The 22113-nt window shown below is 52.6% G+C and overlaps 1 protein-coding gene across 8 annotated transcripts in view; it reads left to right on the top strand.

Annotated features, from left to right (window-relative positions):
• PLEKHG4 (pleckstrin homology and RhoGEF domain containing G4) overlaps positions 1-22113 on the top strand; it is an 82954-nt gene that overhangs the window by 11322 nt on the left and 49519 nt on the right. For 7 of the 8 annotated variants that reach the window (XR_011100034.1, XM_068693697.1, XM_068693699.1 and 4 more), the window contains 3 exons: positions 5867-6064; positions 12506-14657; positions 19600-19815. Coding sequence is in view for 7 of the 8 variants with exons in the window: in XM_068693697.1 (XP_068549798.1) it covers positions 5867-6064; positions 12506-14657; positions 19600-19815 (2566 nt within the window). In the remaining variant the exon portion in view is untranslated. The remainder of the gene's footprint in view (positions 1-5866; positions 6065-12505; positions 14658-19599; positions 19816-22113) is intronic. The other variant, XM_068693698.1, reaches the window with a different exon arrangement.

Raw genomic sequence — 22113 nt, 5'->3', positions numbered from 1 at the left:
AACCAAAATAAGCTGGTTCCCAGCTGTAGGATGCTGGTGTCTGCGCAGCCCTTCTCACCCACTTGTGGGCTCTTCCTTCAGCTGGAGCACGTCTGTGTGAGGACAGGCCTTCGGTCTGGTTTTTCAGATGCCCTTCAAGCATCTGTATCACTCTGATCCATGGCTAATGGAAAGCAGCAGGCCTTTGGGAGCAGGGGCTCTGGATAAGACCTGCCTGTTGCTCCGTTCGCTGCGAGCTTCAGTTCAGGGTGCGAAACATCCCTGCAAGGAAAGGCTGATCTCCGTTTCCCGGTGCTGCTCCTCCCCGCTTTTAAGAGGACTTTCTCGGGTTGTGGGTCTGCCTTTCATCCCCGCTTTGGCCTCCCTAATCTGTTCAGCAGTTGTCAGCAGCTCTCCTGACATGTTGGGTGTTGCGAGGACAGACGAGAAAGCCGCAGGCCCTGCTCCAGAGAACCTAAAAGAGCTGAAAGGAAGGGTAGAGAGGAGGAACGTGAGCGCAGAGCCCTGGTGGAAGAGGTGCCGGGTGCTGCCTGACCACGTGCGATGCTCTTTGTTTCGGGGAGCAGGGCTGGAGATGGCTGGGAGAGCAGAAACCTCGCCGTGCCAGCAAGGGTCTCCGTGGGTCCGAGTCCCCTTGGGGACACGAGTCACATCCAAAGCCTGAGGCTTGCAGGAGGTCGTGCTGTGCTTTCACAGCAACCTGGGATGTCCCCCTGGGTGCAAACCAACCAGCCCTGGGCTTGGAGAGCTTTGGCCCGGCTCTGGCCCTGCCTTTTCACGCGCTGAGCACGCCCAGACCTCCAGCATGCGCAGAAGCAGGGCCTCGGAGCTGAAAAGCAAATACATCATTTTTCCCCTTTTGTTTAATTAAACGAGAGATCATGAGTTAATCGCTTCCAAGCGCTTGTTTTCCTGCAGCGCCTGGAATGATAATCCCGCGCGCTGCCCAGTAGGAGCTGCTTTGGCTGCCGCGAGAAGGGCCGGGGAACGGGGGGGAGGCATCTGGAAACGATTCCTCGCACCACTCCCTGCGAGGCTGCCGGGGCTGCTGGAGGCACAGCGTGCGAGCGAGGCCGGCCTGGGTGAGGCCACAAGCGTTCCTCCCGGGTGCTGCGCTTTTTCTCCCCGAAAAAAAAAACCTAAAAAAATAGCCCAAAGAGCAGGTAGAGCCGCCCGTGGTTATCTCGCAGGAAGGCGGTGTGCGTGCCCACCTCTGGAGCCGCAGGGTTGACTGAATTGTGTGTTATTTTAGCCAAAATGTCCCGAGGCAGGCGGGGTGCCGGGGCCAGGCGCCCTCCTCCCAGCCTTCCCCCTCCCCGAGCCTCGCAGCGAGCGGCCGAGGGGGGAGCTGGCACTTGTTCTGGGAAGATTTTTCTCTCTTGAACTCATTGCCGCCGCGATTAGAGCGGCTCAGGAAACGGGGATGGGAGGGTTCTCCTCCCTGCAGGAACAGAGTGGGAAATCTCAAATTTTGTCAGAAAAACAAGCCCTAGCTTTTAGCCAGGGACCTTTCTGATCAGAGAAACGTCTCTCTTTCTCTCTCTCCTTTTTTTTTTTTTCCTTTTTTCTTTTCAAAGGAAAAGCAGCCTAGCTTCAGGCTCGGTGTCGGAAAGTGGAAAGGGTTCACGGAAAGCCCAGAGGTCTGTTTTTACTGGAAATGAGGTTTCTCACGTCAGCTGAGAGCCGAGCAGCCCCAGCCAAGCAGCGCAGCACGGCAGCCCCGTGCTGGCGGCGGGACGGGCTCAGCGCCTGCCCCGTGCTCCTTTCCCCCAGTCCCCAAAAAACTGGCTGGGGGCCACGGGCAGGCACTGCCCTGCGAGCACTCGGAGCTGTGCCTCTTCCCACTTTTCTCTGTCACTTCTCCTTTCCAGTTCTGGAGTCTGGGAGGGTTTGGACATCTCCTCCCTGCACCTTTGCAGGAGCTGTGGGGTTTTCCTCCCCAGGTTGCTCCTAGCCCTGCCAGGCCAGGCACTGCTGGGTTTATCCACGGCACGGTGGGATGTTTAATTCCGGGTGGGGCGTTAGGAGGTGTTTCTCAGGGCAGAGCTGCGTGTCCTTGGGCTAAATTCCTGCTGTGAGGTGAGCCCTCAGCACATTGCATGGGCTGGTCCTGCCTGCTAGAAGGGAGCGTCGCCTGCCCGAAGCCTTGGGCTCGGCAAGCAGCGTGGCCTCACCCTGCTGCTAGCTTTTCGGAGCCTTCAGACAGCATCTGGGCTGTCAGCGAGGAAGATTTGTGCCTCTTCTTCCTGTTGTCCTTGACCAAGACTCGGCGTTTTGCAGACAGCTGTGCTTGAGCGTGATGCTTCCTTCCAGCCTCGGTGGTCGAGTGCATCGCAGGGAGTGCTGCAGCCCTTCCCCGCGCTGGGCTGAGGTCCCAGGCATGTGCCTGGGGTGTAGCCTCGGGGATTTTCTCTCCGCTCTCCGGGCAGGCTGCCTCCTTCTCCAAACCTGCAGGGGGGTCTCCAGCATCCAGCCGTAACCGCTGAGCGGCAGGTCCCAAAGAGGAGTAACTTGAGTCAGAAGGAAATGCAGCATGGCAAGGCTTCCCAATGATCCGAGCAGCTGTGTAACTCGCTGCCTGCCCACGGAGGCAGGCAGAAATTTAGATGAGTGCACCCAGAAAGGGCCGAGGAGCTCCTTGTTTGCCTCCTGGCAGGCTCCTCGCCCATGCTGCAGCGGCTGCTCGCCCTAGAGGAGGTAGGTGGGTCCCCGGAGCAGGGCTGTGAGTGATCCCCGGCTCCTCTTCCTGCTGCCTGCTTCTTTGTCCTGTGCTGGGGCTGCTGCCAGGCCCTCCTTGCCTCCCCTCTGCCCTGCCTCCTGCTCCTCGCTGCGGCTCCAGCTGGGGAACAGGGCACGTAGGGCCGAGCAGAGCTTTGCCACGACCGTCTCCATCCCTCTGTTCGCTTTGCAGCACCCGTGGCTCCTGTTACACCGTGGAGAGGAGGGAAAACCTGTCCCACCCCGCTCGTTTCTACCCCTTCGCCACTCGTGAAGCCCTCCTGGGCTCCCCCTGCCCTCCCAGGTGGGACCACGCCGGCTTCTCCTCTCCCTCGCCGCCCACCAGCCCTGCACCGACAGCCGGCTCCCAGCTGCGGCACGGTGAAAGCTGCTGTGGCCGGACGTGACCTTAACCTGGGCTTTATTTAGCGCTTTGATTTATGGAGGAGTTATTTTAAAAGCCTGTTTCTCTTTTTGGGAGGTGTGGCGAGCGTGTGGTGGCAGCGTGCGGGAGTTCATGGGGCTCCTGTGCTATTTACAAAGAAGCGTTTGAATCCCAAGACCCATTTTTTTTTTTCCTTGGGCAGATGCTCTCTGGCTCGCTTGGAAAGCTCCTGTTTGCATTTGTGCCGGGTGGCTGAAAAGGAGCAAGTGTCCCATTCCCCACCAGGAGGAGGATGTGGCAATGCTGCTGGGGGGCTGCGTTCTCCAGGAGGGCCCCTCCTGGGCTTTGCCAGCTCTCCAGGCGCGAGCAGGAGCGGCAGTGAGCTGGGACAGCAGTGCCCTCTCCGTGGATCCTTGCTGGGTTTAGCTAGCTCCCCTCCTCTCAGGACCCTGGCCCCATTATTTTGGGCTGCAGAAATTTCTCCGTGCACCCGCGGGGTGGTTGCATCCCCTCTGTGACACGAGGGATGCAGCTCGTGGATCAGCCGGGCTGCAGACTTCAGATTTATTGCAGTGCTGGATGCTGTCCCCTTCTCCTGGGGGTTCATCCGAGCTCCCCGTGCCTCCAAACCCCAGCTCCTTGGGGTGTGTAGCCACAGGCCCTGCAGGTGCACCCCAGCGAGGTTGTTCCCACAGCTCCCTCGGCAGCCTCATCACCCTGCATCACCTCTCTGTCCCTTTAAAGCCTGCACAGGGACCACGGCTTCACGGTACGGCACAGCTAGAGAGATGTAAAACCTCTTTACAGTGGCTACAGGCTGTGCTTATCCTGTATTTCACCAAAGGAAGGGGTAATATGCGACTTGGTTTATTTTAACCTTATAAAGGATTTTTGATTCGGTGCCAATGTTAATAATTGTCCTGTGCAGGCTTCGCTCAGGCGGCAGGAATGGTGCGAGAACCTGAGAGCAATGCACTGACTCATGTGCAAATATTTTTCCTTCTTTGTTTTATTTGCAACAGCAAACGAAATTCGTTGTGTGTGGGGGGGGATTATTATCTGAAAGAATTCTGCGAGAGGGATGGGGCAGAAGGCGGCACAGACCTTTCCTCCTCCCCCCCCCCCCCCAGCTGGTTTTGGCTGAGATTTTGCATCTGCGTACAGCAGAGGGTCAGGTGGAAATTTTTTTTCAGCTCCTACCAGCTGTGATGCTGCACGAGGCAGCTGGTTTGCTGTCACCCATGTTCGCCAAGTTTGGGGCAGGGAGGGATTGCGGAGGGATGGCCTCGTCTCTCCCATGCCGTCCTGCCTGCTGTCCTACGGGAAGGCTTCACAGCCAAGCAGCGAATTCATACGGTGCCGAAAACACCCAGCCCTCTAAACGAGGAATTTAAGGGTCGTTGAGCTGGGCAGCTGGGAAAAATGGGAAGGTTTTTGTGAGGAGCATCCTCTCTGCCATGGCTGCAGCTCCCTTCAGCTTCCTTGCTCTGAGGCTGGTGCAGTTTCTCAAGCCGGTGCCTGGAGGGATGGAGCCCTTGGAGAGGAAGAAGTGAAATGGTTTCCTTCCTCCTGATCCATCCATCCCGTTGTTCCCCGGTGGCAGCACGAGCTGCTGTGGCACTGCTTTGTTTAACTTTCTCTCCAAATCTTGCTGTGGGACTGAGGTATGTTTTCAGGCATGTCCATGCAGCTGTTCCTGTTCTACAGGAGGCTGGAGGCTTCTGGGCCAGAGGCTCGAATGCTCGCGTTGTCTCTAGTGAAAGGAGGTGGATTTATATCAGACGAGAATCTGGCCAGACACCTGAGTAAACTTTCATTTGGTTTTGTAACAAAACTCACTCCCACTGGCTTTAGGTTAGCCAGAGGGGTCTCCTCTACAACAGAGAGGCAGGGAGGGATCTCGCTCCTCTCCGCAGATGCGTGCGGGTTGTTTGATTTTTTGGCAAGCTCTCTGGCCTTGCACCCATGCAGCAGAGCAGAATTTGGCTTCTGGCACTGGAATCGGTTCTGACACTGCGGGCAGGCTCTGGCGGGCAGGCTCCCCAGAACAACGGGGGAAGCCGTGAAGCCGTCACCTCCGATCCCTGAGCAGGAAGGGGGCATCCATGTGCCCACTCGGGCCCTAAAGGCAAACTCGTAGATCCTCTTGCGAGGCATCTCTCACTGCAGAAAGCTCCTGGAGTGAGCCTTTCATGAGAGTAACTCTTAAAAAAGGAGGAATTACGCAGGTGAGTGGTTTTTACTCTGGCATCAGCCTTCAGATCACAGCTCGCTGAGGAGCCCCTGCATCTCTCCTTGGGCTGCGGAGGGCCATAATGCCGGGCTGTAACGCACCTGAGCGCCGGCGGCACTTCCAGCCCCGGGTGCCTGGAGCGCGGGGCTGCCGATCCGCGCGCCCCATGAGGCTCGCGCTCGCTCGCACGCACTCACGTGCTGCGGTAATGGTTTAATAGCAGCCCCACCCAGCCCAGCCAGAAGGACTTGCTGCGTAAGCAAAAGCAGGGAAATCTCGCCTCTGCGCGCAGCGCTCTGCGAGCGCTTCGCTCACTTTTTGGGAGAGTTTTATTTTATTTTATTTTATTTTTTTTATTTTTTTTTAATTCCCTTCTGGAATCGCCGGTGCCAAAAGAAACCAGAAGGGACGGCAGCTTGCTCCTTTTGATCCTCTCTGCTCCTGCTGCTGGGAGGTGGCTGCGCTCCTGGTGTAGGGCTGGCCGGGGCGTCCCGCGCCGTGGCACCACTTAACGCTTCCTCTCTTGGCAGGACTCGGAGTCGCTGGACGGTTGCATTCAGAGTACGTTATCGGCGCTCTACCCTCCGTTCGAGGCTACCGCAGCCACTGTGCTGTGCCAAGTTTTTGATGTGGTGGAGAAGACGTACCGTGGGGATGGACTGCGCTACCTCATAGACTTCCTGATCCCAGCCAAGCACATCCTGCAGTGCATTCAGCAGGATGCCTGTGTGAGTATATCCCGCTCTCTAAGGCCTGCTAGGGCTTCTTCAGAGCCTTCTTTCTGCTTGAGTACTGTAAAAAACCTGGCAAAAAAATGCTTGCATGCATGCGGCAGCCTAGGCGGGAGGAGGGCAAGGCAGACAATTCGGAAAGAGTTGAGAAATTGTTATTGAAAGTTAACCTTGCCGAGATCAGATGTGGAGTGCTGCCCTTTCTTTCCGTAACCTGAAACACTAAATGGGAGGCTTTTGGGAGACTTAGCACAGCCTAAGCCTCCCTGTTTGCTGCATACGGTTGAAGCGGGTGGCTTCTGACCCCAGCCATTCCCTGGCCGTGGGGATGAAGCTGGCAGGAGGACGCTGGCAGGAGGCTGCGTGGGGCGAAGTGCTGCCAGTCGGTGTTTTTCCCAGAAGCCTGGCTCCCCTTTGATGGTTGCTGGAACGGTCGCAAGGCTCGGTAGCCCCGAGGAGTCACGTTACGCTTACTGCCAGAGCGAGCCCAAGATTAATGGGCTTTACTGTCGGGAGGCTTAAATGTTAGAAACGATGAGTCAAATGCCTCCATCACAAACTTGGCTCAAAGCTTGCGTGATTAAAAAAGAAAAGAAAAGGGTGGGGGGAACACCACCACCCTACGCCTAGGGTTTGTTCTAGCTTTTTTTTATCTTTGCGTGTATAAGGTAGATGTGGCCAGGTTTTTGATAGACCTCCTCATGGCAGGGGACTTTTGGGAGGAGGAAAAATAAGTAAGTACGAGCTGAAATCCTCATTTATTTATCTGAAAGAGGTGAAGTGCTGAGGAGAACACCCGTAGCATTTGATGGATCCAGGTAACAAAGCATGGGAGCTGGGGTTGGATCGTCCCACGAGCTGTGTGTATGCACATTTTGGTAATGAACAGCGTTCATTAGAACAGGGATTCCTCCCAAGGTGTCTGCACAGCTGCTGTTTTTAACGCCGTGACGCACATTGTGGCGTTCCCTGTGAGAAACAGGAGGTTTGGGGTTTGTGTTGAATAGTGATTACTGCAGGACGGTTCATGGCTTTCCCCTGCCTGCCTCCCTCACAGGGTCACTGGGCAGGGAGAATGGTGCCGTGCCCCCTTCGTCCCCGTTTTTTGAGGATGGAGGGGTTGGTGGCGGGGCTGGGGCTGGGGCTGGGGCCGGGGCTGGGGCTGGGGCCCTCGCCTGCCTCAGGCCATGGCCGCCCTCAGGGGGAGGCCATGCGGGGCTGGGGTGGTGGTGGTGGTGGTGGTGGCGGTGGGCGGGCCTCGGCCTGCCCAACAGCCAATGGGAGGAGAGCTGAGGGCTGCGGCAGCCAATAGGAGCGCGGAGATGCCTTGATGGACATGGGGTGGTGGGACGGGGGCGGGAAGCCCTGGGGCGGGAGGGCTGAGGCGAGGCTGTGAGGGCGGCGGGGCCTGAGGGGGCCCGGGGCAGGCGAGGTGAGGGCTCAGGGGGGCTGTGGGGGCTGATGAGGGCTCGGGGGGGTGCTGTGAGGGCTTGGGGCGAGCTGTGAGGGCTCAGAGGGGTGCTGGTGAGGGCTCGGGGGGGTGGGCTGTGAGGGCTCAGGGGGGGCTGTGAGCCCCCCCTGGCCCTAACTGACAATTTTGTGTTTCAGAGCTGGCGATGCAGGGAGAGTGAGGAGAGCTTGAGGTACCTTGTGGTGTCTTTAGAGCAGGGCCCTTCATATTTCCCTTCATAATTCCCTTTCCCTTTGAATTTTTATTACTGAAAGTTATTTCTCACTTCTGGCAGGCCTGTTCTCCCCCAAATCCCTTGCTGTCTCAACTCTCAGGGCCGTTTCTTGTTAGATCTTTAAAAGTTCTCTCTGCCTTTTCCAGTGTAAACAAAAGCAGCGTTCCCTCCTTAGTTTTCATTCTGTGTGCCCCTGTGAGCTTTGCCTCAGCACACTAAAGGGCAAAAAAATAACTGCTGCCTGAATGGCTGCAGGAAATACTGAGAAACCTGCATCTCTTCCTCAGTGACAAAAATGTGAGTGGCTTCATGAAATATTTGATGTCTTCGTGGGCTTCTGGTGGGCATAACAAACCCAGCAGTGTGTGACCCCAGGGGCTGGGGAGGTGAGGGTGTGCAGGGCAGTGCCAAAGGGCCTGTCCCTGCTTAGAAACCAGGTTTTGTTATGGGCCTTCAGATGACATCCTGGGCTAAAAGGACCTTTGCAACATCTTTGTCGTTGTTTACCAGCAGTTTCCTAAAAAGCAGCATCATTTTTCCTTTTTTTTTCCTTTTTCTAAAAGGCAGCACAGAGTCAGGCGCTGGCACTCCTCTGCCCAGCCTGGGTTGGCTCTGGCAGTGGACACGAGATGAGCAAGTACTTGAGCCTCAAAGTGAAATGTTAAAACAACTGAAATAAGCCTCTTTGTGTAATCTCTTTGAAAGTGCTTTTTGGAGCAGGAGCATGAGGATGCGCCACTTCTAAAGCTCTGAGCCTCTGAAATGTTTAGGCGATGGAAGGACTTACATTCCTGCTTGGGTGTTAATCTAGCTCTTGCTGCAGGTTTGGGTGGTAGCTTTGCAGGTTTGTCAGGAAGTTCTGAGAGCTCCTTGTTTTGGGTTTGGTGATTTTACTGCTGAGATTTCTTCCACTTGTTTGTCAGCAGGCATGCGGGTCATCTTAGCAGTGGGGTTGCCACATTTCTTAATGGGCAAACGGCCCCCAAATAGGTTACTCTGCATCCAGGTTATAACAAATTCTTTGTGTCAGGTAGGTGGAGATGGGATCCAGCTTTATTTTATGTTCATGCTGCCAATGAACCTCTTGCTTTTCATGTGTATAAACTATTTGTAATAGTTTGAGAACTGATCTTTTTTTTGTCTGCTTCCCCTCCCCAGATGGCATTAACGTACCCAGTAGGAAGCATTCTGATGGCAGGAGGGTTGATGTGGTGCAGTGTGTGAATCTGTAGTCTCTTCTGGAAAACTGCAGATTATTTTTTTTTGCTTAAAATCTGATGAACAAAACACTTGGCACTTCTGTAGGAGAGAGAAGCTCGTTGGCTGAGGTGCTGTGCGAGTCTTGAGCTTGATGGAAAAGTGAGTGAATTATGTACTGCTTGAGGATTTTTGAAGCCAGCAACAACTTCTGGAAACTGTGTGGTGTTAGAGGAGGTCTTGATTTGCAGAATTCAGCCATGCTGTATAAGAAAGGGACTGGTGGAGATACCTGTCTGGGAGATCAGAAGGCATGAGGATGTAGCAAAGCTCACCTCTGCTTGATTTGGAGGGAAGTGTAGGCAACCTATGTTAAGTTGTAGGGTTTTTATTAAAATCAATTTAATAGAGAAAAGAAAGGGAGGCAGATCTGCTTGGTGTTCAAGGTTAGGATATAAAGCTAGATATATATTAAGACGATCCTCCAGACTAAACCAAGTCTTATTTTGGTTTTTATTTTGTAGTAACACGGTACGTGGGTACAACAATAGGACAGTTGGTTGCACTGAGAGAACAGAGGAAAAGCTGCCATGACTGAAATGGTTCCAGATAGGAGTAAGTTGAAGAAAAAGGACTGGCTGATCTCCCTCCTGGAATATGGAAGAAGTTAGCACATAAAGCTTAGAACAGGGATTTTTATTGAACCTGTTAAGGCAGGGCTAGTAACAAAGCACAGAGAACAAGATGTGCATGCAACAGCAGCAGTCGCTGAGCGCTGAAGGAATTAACTGACCCTTTAAAAATCGGGTAACATTTTTTCATGTGGTTTGTTCCATGGCAGGTAGCGTTAAGACCAGCCTTTTCCTTCAAACAGCCTCTGTCTAGAGAGAAACGTTTGGTTGTTTAATCTCTTCCTTAAAGGATTTATTATGGAGTCATCTGGAAAATTAATTACTGTGTCAAAGGGATGGAGGCTTGTGCAAGCATTGCAAGATGGGCAGCAAGCTGGTGAAAGGAAGGATGCGTGTACTGCAGTGAAAGCTGAGTTGGAGGCAGGAGTCATGAGACGCGTATTACGGCTCATCCATGACCTTGGCATAAAAAGTAAGAGTATGGAGATGACAAATTTGTGATGAAACGAGGCTGGGAGAAATGAGCAATAACAGGAGGAGGAGGATAAATGTGTTACACAAGATGAGGTCTGAAACTCCGTGCTGGAGTTGTATAATGGGAGAGTCAAAGGGCAGGCACGTGCCTCGACGAAGCCAGGGACAGAATTCCTGTTGTGATCTGGGGTTCGTCAATTTGGGAAGAAAAACCAGCAGGTGACTGGGTTACCGAAGGGGCATGAGGGGAGGACAAGCTTGAGCATAGCTTTAAGGAGCGAAGTGCTTCTAGCCCAGTTGGGAAGTGTTGCTGCCATTGTACCCAGCGTTTTGCAAGGCTTTGCACAATTAAAAAGTGGAACAAAGAAGTGTTAAAACGGCATCACCAAGGAGGCGCTTCAGGCAGGCCTAAGAGATGATCAAGGGAGATGTGTTAAGGTGATGTGACATTACTTAATAATTTTAAGTGATGAGAATTCATCAGGGGAACAAGCTCCGGGGATGAGGAGGAGGAATTACCAAATCTGAAGAGTTGAGCAGGTGCAGTGAGGATAAGAAACCCGTCTGGCTGCACACAGGAAGTAAATTGATGCCATTACCTGTTGTTTTGACGTGTTCTGTGGCCTCTGCTGTATGGCAAATTATTTGAATTAAATTGTTTTTCTTTAATCTGTCTGGCCTGCGGAATACAGCATTTTTATAAATAGCTTCCTTTGTCAAGACTTCCATGTGACCATGTAAGAAGAACAAGATAAAATGTCTGAAGTCAGTGCTGCCAATACTAACATGGATGGGTTTCTAGGTGTCAGCTTTCTAATTTAAGGATCACATACCGCACAGGGGAGTCCTTTCTAAAACCTTGTCATGTCAGAGAAGGATGAAATTAATCATGGAACTGAAAATGAATGATTGCTTAAGTCATTGCTTGATTTAAGCCCTACTTTACCCCAATGGAATCAAGTTCAAAGCAGTAATTTTATTTTTTGAAGTTGTGATAAAGCTGTAAATAATTGAGTCAAGTCAGTTCAGCCATGAAACTGCAGTTCTTTTAATCGGTTGGGAATTGTCTGACGTGTGTCTTGCTTGATGCTCAGAGACCTTACTTTTATTTAAAATTAAAAAAAAAAAAATGTGGTGGGGCATAGGCTGCCCTGATTGCTGCTCTGCTTGGGAACGAGGAAGGATTTCTAGGAAGCTTTAAGAGTAATAGCACTGGGCCCGTGTTTAAGAGTAAATGGGACGTTGGCCAACCTGTTGTGGGTCTAGGGAATTAATGGAATGCCTATAACAGGACTTCTAAATGTAAAGGTAGAGGAAATGCTAACAAGAAACATCCAAAACACGACTATAAATTAGAAAACGTAACTGGGCAGGTATGTGCCTAGCAGCCACCTGCAGATTTTGCCTCTTAGCTCTTTGGTAACAAAAAAATTGAATTGCTAACCTGAACCAGAATAGTGATTGATTTTAAAATCTGAAGATGATTCGGTTTCTGGTGGGAGTTCTTCGAAGTAAAGAACATCGCTGACATGAAGCAGTACCTGGATGACGAGGAGGGCAGGTGCAAAACGTGTGTTAAGTGGATGGGTAGGAGGAACACACAACACAGCTGAGAGTCCTGGGGTCAGCAACCCCGCCGGGAGGCAGCAGGTGCAGGGCTGCACAGCTCAGTTTTGCAAAATAACCACATCAAGGATTATCGGGTAGGATGAGGGAAATTGCTCTTTGTATGGGAACTGATCTGCGCGTGAAGGCTGCCGGTGGTAAACTGGACACAATTCCAGCTGCCCTTCTCGTCGTCCCGGTCTGCTTTCCTCATTTGCTGCCTCCTTTCTCCTGCTTTCTCTTACTGGTCTCTTTCCATGCCCAGGGGTGTTGTAGCTTGGTTTCCAGCGTACCCAGTGCCACCTGGAGCTCGCTGTGGATGCGCTGGGAGCGGTGCAGGCTGCTTGCCCACCTGCTCTGGGAAGGCTGCGGATGGCTTTCAGTTGAGGACGTTGGTTTTTGAATTCGCTGCTGTCAGCCTGCCTTTCGCTAACAGAACATGGTTAGGGGTGCTCTGTGGTCTGATTCTTCACTTTCTCAGTGTATCCAGTTCTTAATGAGGCAGAAATGAGGTAAAGAAGGGGTTTTGTGGGCTGGAGCACCGGGAGGGGAGAACTCCTGACCTCTCTGCCTTGGGGTTCTCTGTACTGTAAAATAGGGTTGGCGCTGCTGGGAGGTGGTTGGTCCTTATTCAGCTTCTGATTTGTCTTGGTAGCTTCTCCTGTTTCTGTTTTTTGAGAAAACCTCACCAAGGAAAACTTGTGTACACTAATCGCCAAAGACCCTAAATTCAGCTACGGTATTGCTATAGCAGGGCTGTACAAGAGAAGCGTGAGCTCTCCTGTCCAAAAGCCTCAGCTGAGACCTGTTCCTGATGCTGACAACTCTTTCTCTTTTCCCCCTAGGTTCAGTACTGTGGCTTGCTGTTTCGCCACGAGGGCTGGCCCCTGTGCATTCACGAGAAGATCGTAGTCCAGCTGGCTTCCATTGACTGGCGAATCCTGAAGCCTGGTGACTTCTACCTGCAGGTGGTTCCCTATCTGAAGAAGTCTCCACGGATTGTATTGAAATGTTTGGCGAAGGACAAGCATAATGTAGAAGAAGTTGTGATTCCAGAAGTCTCCTATACCTCTATTTTCACTCTGGAATGGTTGAGCACTATCAATGGAGAGCGGATGGGTATAGCACTGGAAAATTGTTTACTAACCACTGACGATAAGATATTTCGTGTTCCCTGGGATAATGTGGTTAATCCTGAATTTATAAACAAACCAAAAGTAATTGAAAATAATATCATCACTCCAGAAACAGCAGAGGAACCTTCGGCTTTGTGCCTCCCTATGGACCATGCTGAGCGCAGCTCACCAGACCTAGAATCTCAGTATCTACAGGAACCAAATCTGAATAGGGACAACCTGGTTAGCAGCCCAGCTCCACAGTTAGGTGAAACTCTTGTCAATGGTGTGTGTACAAATGCTGTGCCTGAAGAGGACTTGAAAAGTGACATTGAAGGGGAGTACGTTGAGCTTGCAGAGGTTTCGCTGCCCTGCTTTGGGTCACAGACAGGCTCATTAACCCAGTCAGTGCCTTTAAGTTACCTGACTCAGCCCAGGACACGAGTGAATGCATCTAAAGGCAAGCACAGGTTTATTGTCATTCAAGACAGCACCTACTCCAAGAACTTAATTCAGCCGGCACTTATGCAAAAGGAGCGCTGTCAGATGGACGCTCTGAGGACTTCTACAGAAGTTCTCAAAAATGTAATTCCTGTGGAAAGCGACAGGATGATGGCCCATGAGGAACTGTCTCCAGAAGGTCAGCTGCTGTCGGGTGGCCCTGGAAGCATGGGGAACAGCTCTCCTGCGGCTGCGTCTCCTGCCTGTGGTGCAGAAGATTCTTCCCCTGCAGAGCAGGAGACCTGCAGCGAGCACTCCATCGACTGGCGGTACGCGCTGTGCAGCTACAGTGACGTGTGTGCCGGAGATGGTGCCAGCTGCAGAGCACAGATGACTGGTTCTACTGGAAATATGCAAGTGGAAGGCGGTGGTCCTAGCAGAAATCCTGGTGTTGATGTATTGGAGCAGAGCCCAGAAACAAAGCTAGATGCTGCTGCTGAAGAGGGCATTCAGAAGGGACATGGAGAACCACTGGCAGAGTGTCAAAGTGAGGTGACACAGATGGATTCCTCTCCTGTGTCTGTCCTGGGGCCTTTGGGACCATGCTGCACGCTGAAGGAAGATCCTGGGGTTTCTTGCCAGGGTGTTGGTGAAAGCACCGCACCGGCCCAGGCTGCTGCGTTGCCTGTGATGCCTGAGAGTGTGGATTTAGGTGTGGAGAGAGGCTCTCCTTCAGGGAGCGTGATAGATGCTTGCTGCGGTGATCAGGAAGAGAATAGGAGTTCTCCATTAAATCCTCCAGAACAGATGAACCAAGGAGAAGCGGATGAAGAAGAGCTGGGAAGAAGAGAAGGCTCTGAGGAAGTCAAAGAGATTGAACAAACGCTGGCTGTAAATGAGAATGAGACCAGCCACAGCTACGGCTCTGTCAGAGCTCCTGCGGGTGGGCTCCTGGCAGATGGAAAAGAGCAAGAGGTCTCTGCTTGTCAGCACAAGAAAGGTGAAGAAGCCGTGCTACTCCCAGCTGCTCTGTCAGCAGAGAGTGAGGAGGTGGCAGGGCAGTTGGATACCGGTGACCCTTCGGTGGGTCTTGACGCACAAGCAGAAGGCTCAAGTCAATGCAAAACCCTCAGGAGCGGAGAGGGGTGTGAGGAACAACAAAGACGGGCAGAAAACCAAGGCCATGGAAGTGAAGCGAGCTCTGTGCTGAACCCAGAGAGCGTTGCAGCACAGGACTTGCAGGGAGGGGAGGAGAGCCAGGGAAGTTTTTGTGATGGGGAAAAGTCCAAGACTGGAGCCTTAAAAACACTGGAATCCATTACGGAGGAGCTGGAGGTTGGACCATCGTCCTCGGGGCCTGCTGAGGGCAACCCGGAGCCCACCGCTCTGCAGTCTCACCACGAGGCAGTTCCTGGAGCGTCACCTCCTAAAGGTACAGCAGGTGGGTGTTTGTGTGCTTACCTGGTTGGGAACAGGTAGAAAGCAAAGTCCTTGGGAGCTACTGCTGACAAATCCGGTCTGCTTGGGGGTCATAGCACAAACTATGAATGAACTAGAAGAGTTCTGGCGTAAGGGATTTTTAATTTCAGTTAATCTGCTTGCTGGTGGCCTCCACCCGTTACATTCATCGTGTGCAAGTTATGGATGCACAATATAGGCGTGTGTTGAGAACACGCTGGCTGGCTGTGCAGGTCTGTCGTGGTTGAGCAGTGCCTGTAGGAAGGGAGCTGTGGTGCAAGGAAGGAGCAGAGGATGGCCCAGTGAAGTACCAGCTACAGGACATGACCTGAGATCAACAAATCTGCATGCTGGCAGCTGGTGTGCAAGAGGCGAACTGCAGAGCTGAGGGATTCCCCACCATCTCCTTCCCTCTCTCCTTTCCCCTCTGGCATGCTTCTGCCACCTTGGTTATCTTTCAAGTAGGAGCTGTTTAACTTGAGTGGGAGAGCTAATATTAATTTTTCAGGTGGGAACACAAAGGCACAGAGAAATTCAGGTCAAACGACAGGTTCAAGCAAGTACCGCTCAGCTTTCTCGATGCCTGGGCTTCCGTGCTGGAGCTGTGGCCATACAGAAGACCTTAAACTGTCGGTCTGGGTCTCTGCCTCTTGCACAGGGCTTCAGGCAGTGCTCAGAGCCTCCCCGCCACGCTGCTGGCTCTGCCTGGCTCTGCTGAGCCTGGAAGCTGTCGCTGGGTAGAGGCGCAGATCGCATCGAGAAGCGCCTGCGTGGCGGGGGCGGCTGAAACGCGCCCTTCCAGTTCAGCAGCTCTCCTCGCCGGGACCCCTGGCTAGGAAAATTACCCGGTGAAATAACAGAGCGAGGATGCTCGGAAGGGTTGGAGGTGTGCAGCTGCACATCGCCAGGGCATGTCCGACCCTGCGGGGGGATAGCAGCCGCTGTGGCACCCCCTCTTGGGCTGCTCAGTTGTTAGCTTGTGCGGCATCCAAAAGTCCCATTCAGTGGGACCTAACGGGGGAGCCCAAGCCTCCGTTGGTTAATAGGAAGCTTTAGTTTACACCCACGCCAAGGATGTTAATTGTGCAATTAGGCAGGCCTGCTGTTGCCGAGCATTTCTGATACTTCTGCAGCCATGAGGATTTCTGCTCGGTGGGGCGGAGGGGTCAGCTCCAAAGTTTCTGGTCGTGAAGAGCGCGTCCGTCTGAGCATCCAAAACCACGAGCAGCAAAACGAGGTCACGCTGCCCACCCACAGCTCCTGGGGGATGTGTGCCAGTAAATGAGCGTGCTGCGGGATCCGCAGCGTGAATGAAGCGTTCTGTGCCAGCCCCACAGCAGGTATAGGGTGAGGGCATTTCTGAGCGAGCTGAAGCTGGCCTGGACTCCGTGCTCGCACAGGACTGGGCCTCAGAAAACCTTGGCGGGGTGGAGGGCAGGCTGCATGCTCCCCCTGTGACTCCCGTGGCTGCTTGTTCTGCGTTCCCATCCCTTCTGCCTAAAATTAGCCAAGTCCAGCTGGTGGATGAGATAATAAGTGTGATGTTCTCGCCGCTCCGCAGGACAAGTCTTGGCTGCTGCTGTGGATTTCAGCAGTGCCGGACCCCTCCGGGGCACGTGTGGAGCTTGTTTGTAGTGAGAGACAATTTAAACGTTTCTGGGGATTTGGCTGAAATCAGCGATGTGCTTGTGGCCTGATTCCGATGGTGTCAAGCTGTGGCACTGCCATGAAAAAGACTTAGCCGAGTCTGCACAACAAAAGAAAAAAACTAAATTATTAGAAAGTCCCCAAACAACTGTGTAGGGCATAGGGCAGCTGAAGTACCCGTTAGCACTGGGAGTATTTCTTCTTACAGTCCCTGCTACAGTGTTTAAGTTTAATCTATTCAATTACGTTAGATTACTTTGAGATCCAAACGAGTTATTCATCTCCCTTTATCTAGCCCCTTTAAACCCTCACAGACATCATAATAAGATAATTCAGAGATAAAATTACAAAGTGAAGCGAACGTCCCGGGCTCGGTCCTACAAAAGCGCTTTCCTCTCGCAGGCGCTCAGTCCGTGGGCGCGTTGAGTCCTCGGTCACCGGCTCGTGTCGGGGTCCTTTTGCTGCTGTGACTGCAGACGGTGCTTATCTCGCCCTATAAATAACAACCAAGCCAGTTCCTAAGTGCTGCTGGCCCCGTTTGGATCCCAGCTCACACCTCGTCGGGCAGCCGCAGGGTTTGTTCTCTGGGGGGTCTTTGTCAGCTCGCGCGTTAAAGCAGGCGCTGGTGATTGTATCAGAAAACGCTTCCAGAACTGGGGCATCCGACTTTGCTGTGTCTGCAGATTTCTCGTGATCCCTCAACTCTCTCCCCTTCCTCCCACTCCCGTTCACAACCTGAGCTTATTTTCTGCACAAACGTGGCCTGGCTAAGAAAGCTTTTGAGGCAAATGTGGCCCATTTCGAGTTGGTGGCTTAAACTTTACGCTGGTTCCATATACAGAATATCTGACTGCTGCTTTGCCCTAAAGATTGACTCTAAATGGAAGCGAATTTTCAACCTTTGCTGCTCAGGAAAAGAAATCCTATATTTAGGGGTGGAAAATAACTTGATCTTCAAGAAATCAGCTGAAAAGTCACGCTGGGGCATACTCGGCAGCACCTGCTGGGGCGTTCCAGCCCCGCTCCATGTTCCTACGTGGTGTTAGCATAGATGAGATGGGTGCCGGGGCAGTTTGCAGGAAAAATGCTAATGTCTCTTTGAAATGCACGCAAGCAAATCATCCTCTACCGCTTCCTTAACCTCGGGGAAAGGTGGAACCTGCAAACACGGCAAATTCAGACGGCCCAGTTCTCCATTTGCTTTTTGATGTAATCCTCCGCATTCGACAATTTCCGCTTCAGCAAGTGCCTCCGCCCCGGATCGCAGGGAGCGCGGTGAGCTCGGGCCTGCTCCGGGACAGGTGGGGTCTGCAGCTCCCCCTGCACCCCCGGGGCCATCTCTGGTGGGCTGAACAAAAGCCCTCTGGGTTCAGGGAGCTGCTGCTCGCTTCTGAGGAGAGCTCTGAGGCAGGGCTGCCCCATAAAGTTGTCTTTCTCTTGCTTGATGTGGTTCCTTCAACGCAGCCGTGCGCCCTTTCTTGTCTTCAAGTGTCACCTTTCGGTTCTCTTTGTAGGCTTTCTGCATTTAGTGCAAATTCCTTGGCTGCAAGCGACCTGTGAGCTTGCTGCCAGGCTGTACAGCTCCCTGAGATGTTCTCCCCCCTTCATCCAGCCCTTAACATGAAACATTTGGGGCATGATTTATTTGCCTTGGTGCTACCCCAGCCATGGGGGATCTGTGCCTCTTGGAAACACCCCAAAAGGAAGATCTGGAAGCGTTGTCCAAAGCGAGTGAGCTCCTGCATTACAGGAAAACTGAGGCTGAGGAGGTGTCAGGAGCAGAACTGAGCCCTGATGTGTCCCGGAGTGGCGCAGAGGCCTGGAGCCATCAGCCCAGCTTACGTGGCCAAACACAGCAGGCACCAGGCTGGGTCCCGGGGTGCTCCCTGAGATTACCAGGGCTCTGCAGCGAGCCCTTGTGGCTCTGGAGCACAACCCTGGAGCCCCTTCTGGCTTCCCCCCCCACGCTGGGTATTTTTGCCCAGCGAGCTGTGCTGCTTGGGGCACTTCTCTTACCCACTTGAGCAATTTTGGAAGCAGTTGGGGCTGAGCCTCAACCTGTAAATCTCCTCCGCTGCTAAAACTTGTATTGAAAGCCACTTCAAGGACTGCTTTGTTCCTCGTCCTGCTCTTTAATGAAGTATTGGAATCTGTTGGTAAATAAACTGAGTCAAGTGTCAGCATTGTTGATGCAGCAGGAAGGTAGGATGGTTTGAGCCAATTTCACGTAGCAATTAAGACGTGTGACTTCATAGCGAGCACATAAATACGCCACTCTTTCATTTCCATAACGAGAGGGGGTTTTTTGTTGGGAGATATCGAAGTGCCATGGCTTGCAGTGAAATGTAGCCTTTTGTCTCCAGTGAATCCCTCTGCCAAACAGTAGGACAGCCTGGCTGTGGACCTCGGATCCCAAAGACATGTTGCCGGCGTTTAATTCTTAGCGTGCTGGGAAATGGGGAATAATGCTTCTTCCGTAGTAGGTAGACTTCTTCTCTCCATCTGCCTTTCCATGAAAATTGAAACCCAAAATGAGGGGAAAGCTGGCGTTACTTTGTGCGCAGTAATTAAGATTAAGCTCGGAATCAGATGAAAGTGATCAGTTGTTTTCCGAGCTGAAGTGTCAGGGATAGGAAGCGTTTTCTCCAGTCCCTGAACCGAGCTGATGGGGCCAGTCATTCCCCTCTTCAGGGCTTAAAATAGGTTTTTGCCTTTCACATTATCTGTTAATTAAAAAACCCTGGGAGAGCTGAACAAGGTCTCTTGGCTGGCTAATTCCCAGCTGATTTGTCAGCCTTGGGTTGGCTTTGCCTTTTCAAGAAGCAATCTGCGAGCGGTGTCGGGGGAGTCACTCTGCTCTGGTGGAGCAGCTCTCCCTGGCAGGAGCTGGCTTATCGCCTCGGTGTGCTCGAGCTGCTGGAGCTCAGCCAGGGGCTCGCACTGCTCCAGACTTTGGGGCTGCCAGCAGACACGTACAGCTCGGTACGGTACCTTTAGAAGCAGGTTTGAGTACAAGAATCTTGATCTGAAGTGAGTTTTTATAACTTGCAAACTTGGTGATAAACTGCTCCTTTTTTTTTTTTTTCCTTGCTGGAATCGCTGTAGCGTTCGTGTTCCAACTGGTTTTGGAGCAGGCGTGCTGCTGGCACGAGGACTGGAGGAGCTGTGGGGCGCTGGGGCTGGGGGGCACGTCCCTCCCTCCCTCCCCAGTCGGGGATTTACCTGGGCCTTTTTGGGTGGAGCTGTGCTTGAGCTTCTGCCTGCTGCTTCTCTTCCAGGGATGGTGCTGGAAGGGGCAGAGACGGCAAAAGAAACGACTGGCACGGCCGCGTCGAAGCCGGCGGGTAAGGTCTGCGCCCCGGAGGAAACCTCAACAGCTGCTGTTCCCCCCAAATCCCCGGCTTCTGGGGCCGCTTGGGGTGGCCGGCCTGCACCTTCCATAGTCAAGGATGTGAACCCAGAGGTGCTGAGGAGCGGGGTTGCCTGCCTGCCAGGTGAGTAGCCGAGCCACGACGCGTCTGGGCAGCGGGGCTGTGGCAGGGCAGAGCAGCCGTGCCGTGTTTTCAGGGCTGCAGCGTGGTGCCAGTCCCGCTCCTTTCACCCCGAGCCTCTCCAGAAGCAATTTTCTAAAGCTTCTGAATGGGAAGGGCAGGAAGTAGGACTTCCCTCCCATGAAAGTCATGTTAACTTGCTCCAAAGAGTCTTAAAACGTGAACAAAGCATGCGTGAGTCAGACGTGCCGGATCTGCGGGCTCATAGCAAAACGAGGAGAGTGAGGATGCAGCTAATGACGGGCTGGTGGGCCTGACATCAGACCCGGTCACAACAATAGGAACTTGATTCACTCGGTAGATAATTAAAGGACAAGAGTGTCGAAGATGCTATTTGACAGGGCTCTTGTAAAACCAGTTTTATTTAGGTAATTAGAAGTTGGGTTGATTTAAGCGTAGCTGCCAGGGGAGAACAGATTTCTACAATACGTTTGATTTCATGACGCACGGCGTTGAAAGGAATATCCCGATGCAGCGTGGATGAGCAACATGTGGGATGAACGATAGCGTAGCTGAATAGCAGATGACAAAACTAGCTATCAAGGGGAGGACTTCCCAGAATTGTTCTGCTGAGATCAGGGGTAGGTCAAACATTATTCACTGGTTGTATCTGATATGGCAGCAGATAGCAAATTGCTGCGGATAAAACGTCTTCTGGATGGGACAAAGATTGGCAGAGCGGTAAACAGAGCCCAGGCTGTTGGACAGAGCAGCCAGGATCGCTTGGAGCACAGGGCCCAAACAAGAAGTCTTTTGTGTTTAACTAAACATTAATCTAAACAGAGGAAGTGAGATCTACCTCTCCAGTGAGAAACAACCGTTGGGCAGCATCTGCTTCAGCACCCCCGTGGGTTTGCTTCCTCTTACCCAGCGTGGTTCGGGGAGAGAGCTGCATTTTGCTAGCTCGGGAGGCATTCATGACTTGAAAATTGCCCTGAGAGTGGAGGAGAGGCCAGGCAGAGCTGTGGGGACACTGGGAAGGAGAGCAGAAAGGCAGCACAGTGGCACTCTCCCTCGGTGCTGGGGCTGCAAGGCCAATTTTGCCCCCAGATGTGTAAAGAGGAGGGAAGGACTAGTCAGGTTGAGAGGGGTTTTGCCTCTGCCTGCTTGGTGATGCCTCCCAGATAGCTCAGGGTGTTCTGACGTCCAGAGGTGGCGCAGCAGAGGGAGGCAACACTTCATTGCAACTGAAGGGGAAGCCCCATGGTGGGAGGCTGGAAGCTTTGTTAATCTCATAAGGGGATTGAGAATCAGGTCAAAAAAACACCTTTTGTGTCAGAAGGAGAAAAGGGAAATAGGGCTGCTCCAGTCTTCAGGGCAACAGTGGGGTGAGAAACCAAGTGCAGGGCAGAGTCACAGTACCTGCAAGCACGTAACTTAGCTCTGGTAGGTAGGTTTGTTATTCAGCTTGGACACTTCCACGGTGTGTATGCCAGCCAAAAAATTCCGGGGTTCATAGCAGAACCCGTGGCTGTTGCTGCAGAAGAAGCTCGCTTGCATGATGTGCTGCTCCAGTGTTGTGCTGTATGGGAGGAATCTGTGACAAACGTTAAGTCAGATGCCTTCAGATGCGGGGTGAAGGGCTGTGCATTTGAAGTGCATGGAAGAAATGAGGCTTGGGCGTGGTGCCGCCTCCGAGGGAGCTTTGGCCTCAGAGAGGAGGGACGTTCCCTGCGGAAGCCGTACGTGCCGGCTCTCCCCGAGGACTGCCCACTGAAATCCAAAAGGAGACCCCCGAGGGAACGCGTGCAGCACTCAGTTAAATGCTACAGGTTAGACATCGGTAATGATACGATAATTACATTAGAAAGGATAGGTTTTATGACAGGCAGAGAAGAAGGAGTGATTAATAGACTAGGAGGTGATGGAATTGGTAAGAAATTTTCCTTTCAGGAGCGTTTCATGCTGGTATTCTGCTCCTGAATCATCTGGTTGTGTCACTGTCAGAGACCTAGCCCTGGTGGCTGTTGCTTTTTTGACCTAGTCAGGTAACTTCCTAGGCTCCTACGTGCTAATTAGAGGTTTAATCAAGTTCTGGTGATGCCCAGCCTCCCTGAGGGACAGAAGAGGATGCTTCAGTGCAAGGAGGCTTTTACTGAGACTGGTCATCATGCCATTATGCCTGTAACTGACTGCTTTGCTTTTCTAATTTGCTGATGAACCCCTTAGCTTAGGAAGCGAGTTGTAAGCTTTTCCTAATTCCTCTCCAGCTCTGATAATGCGGTGTTTCAGGAGGGCTAC

This window comes from Anas acuta, chromosome 10, assembly GCF_963932015.1.
Source record: "Anas acuta chromosome 10, bAnaAcu1.1, whole genome shotgun sequence".
NCBI lineage: Eukaryota > Metazoa > Chordata > Aves > Anseriformes > Anatidae > Anas > Anas acuta.
The sequence above is the reverse complement of the archived record's forward strand: the minus strand, read 5'-3'. Positions and strand labels throughout refer to the sequence as shown.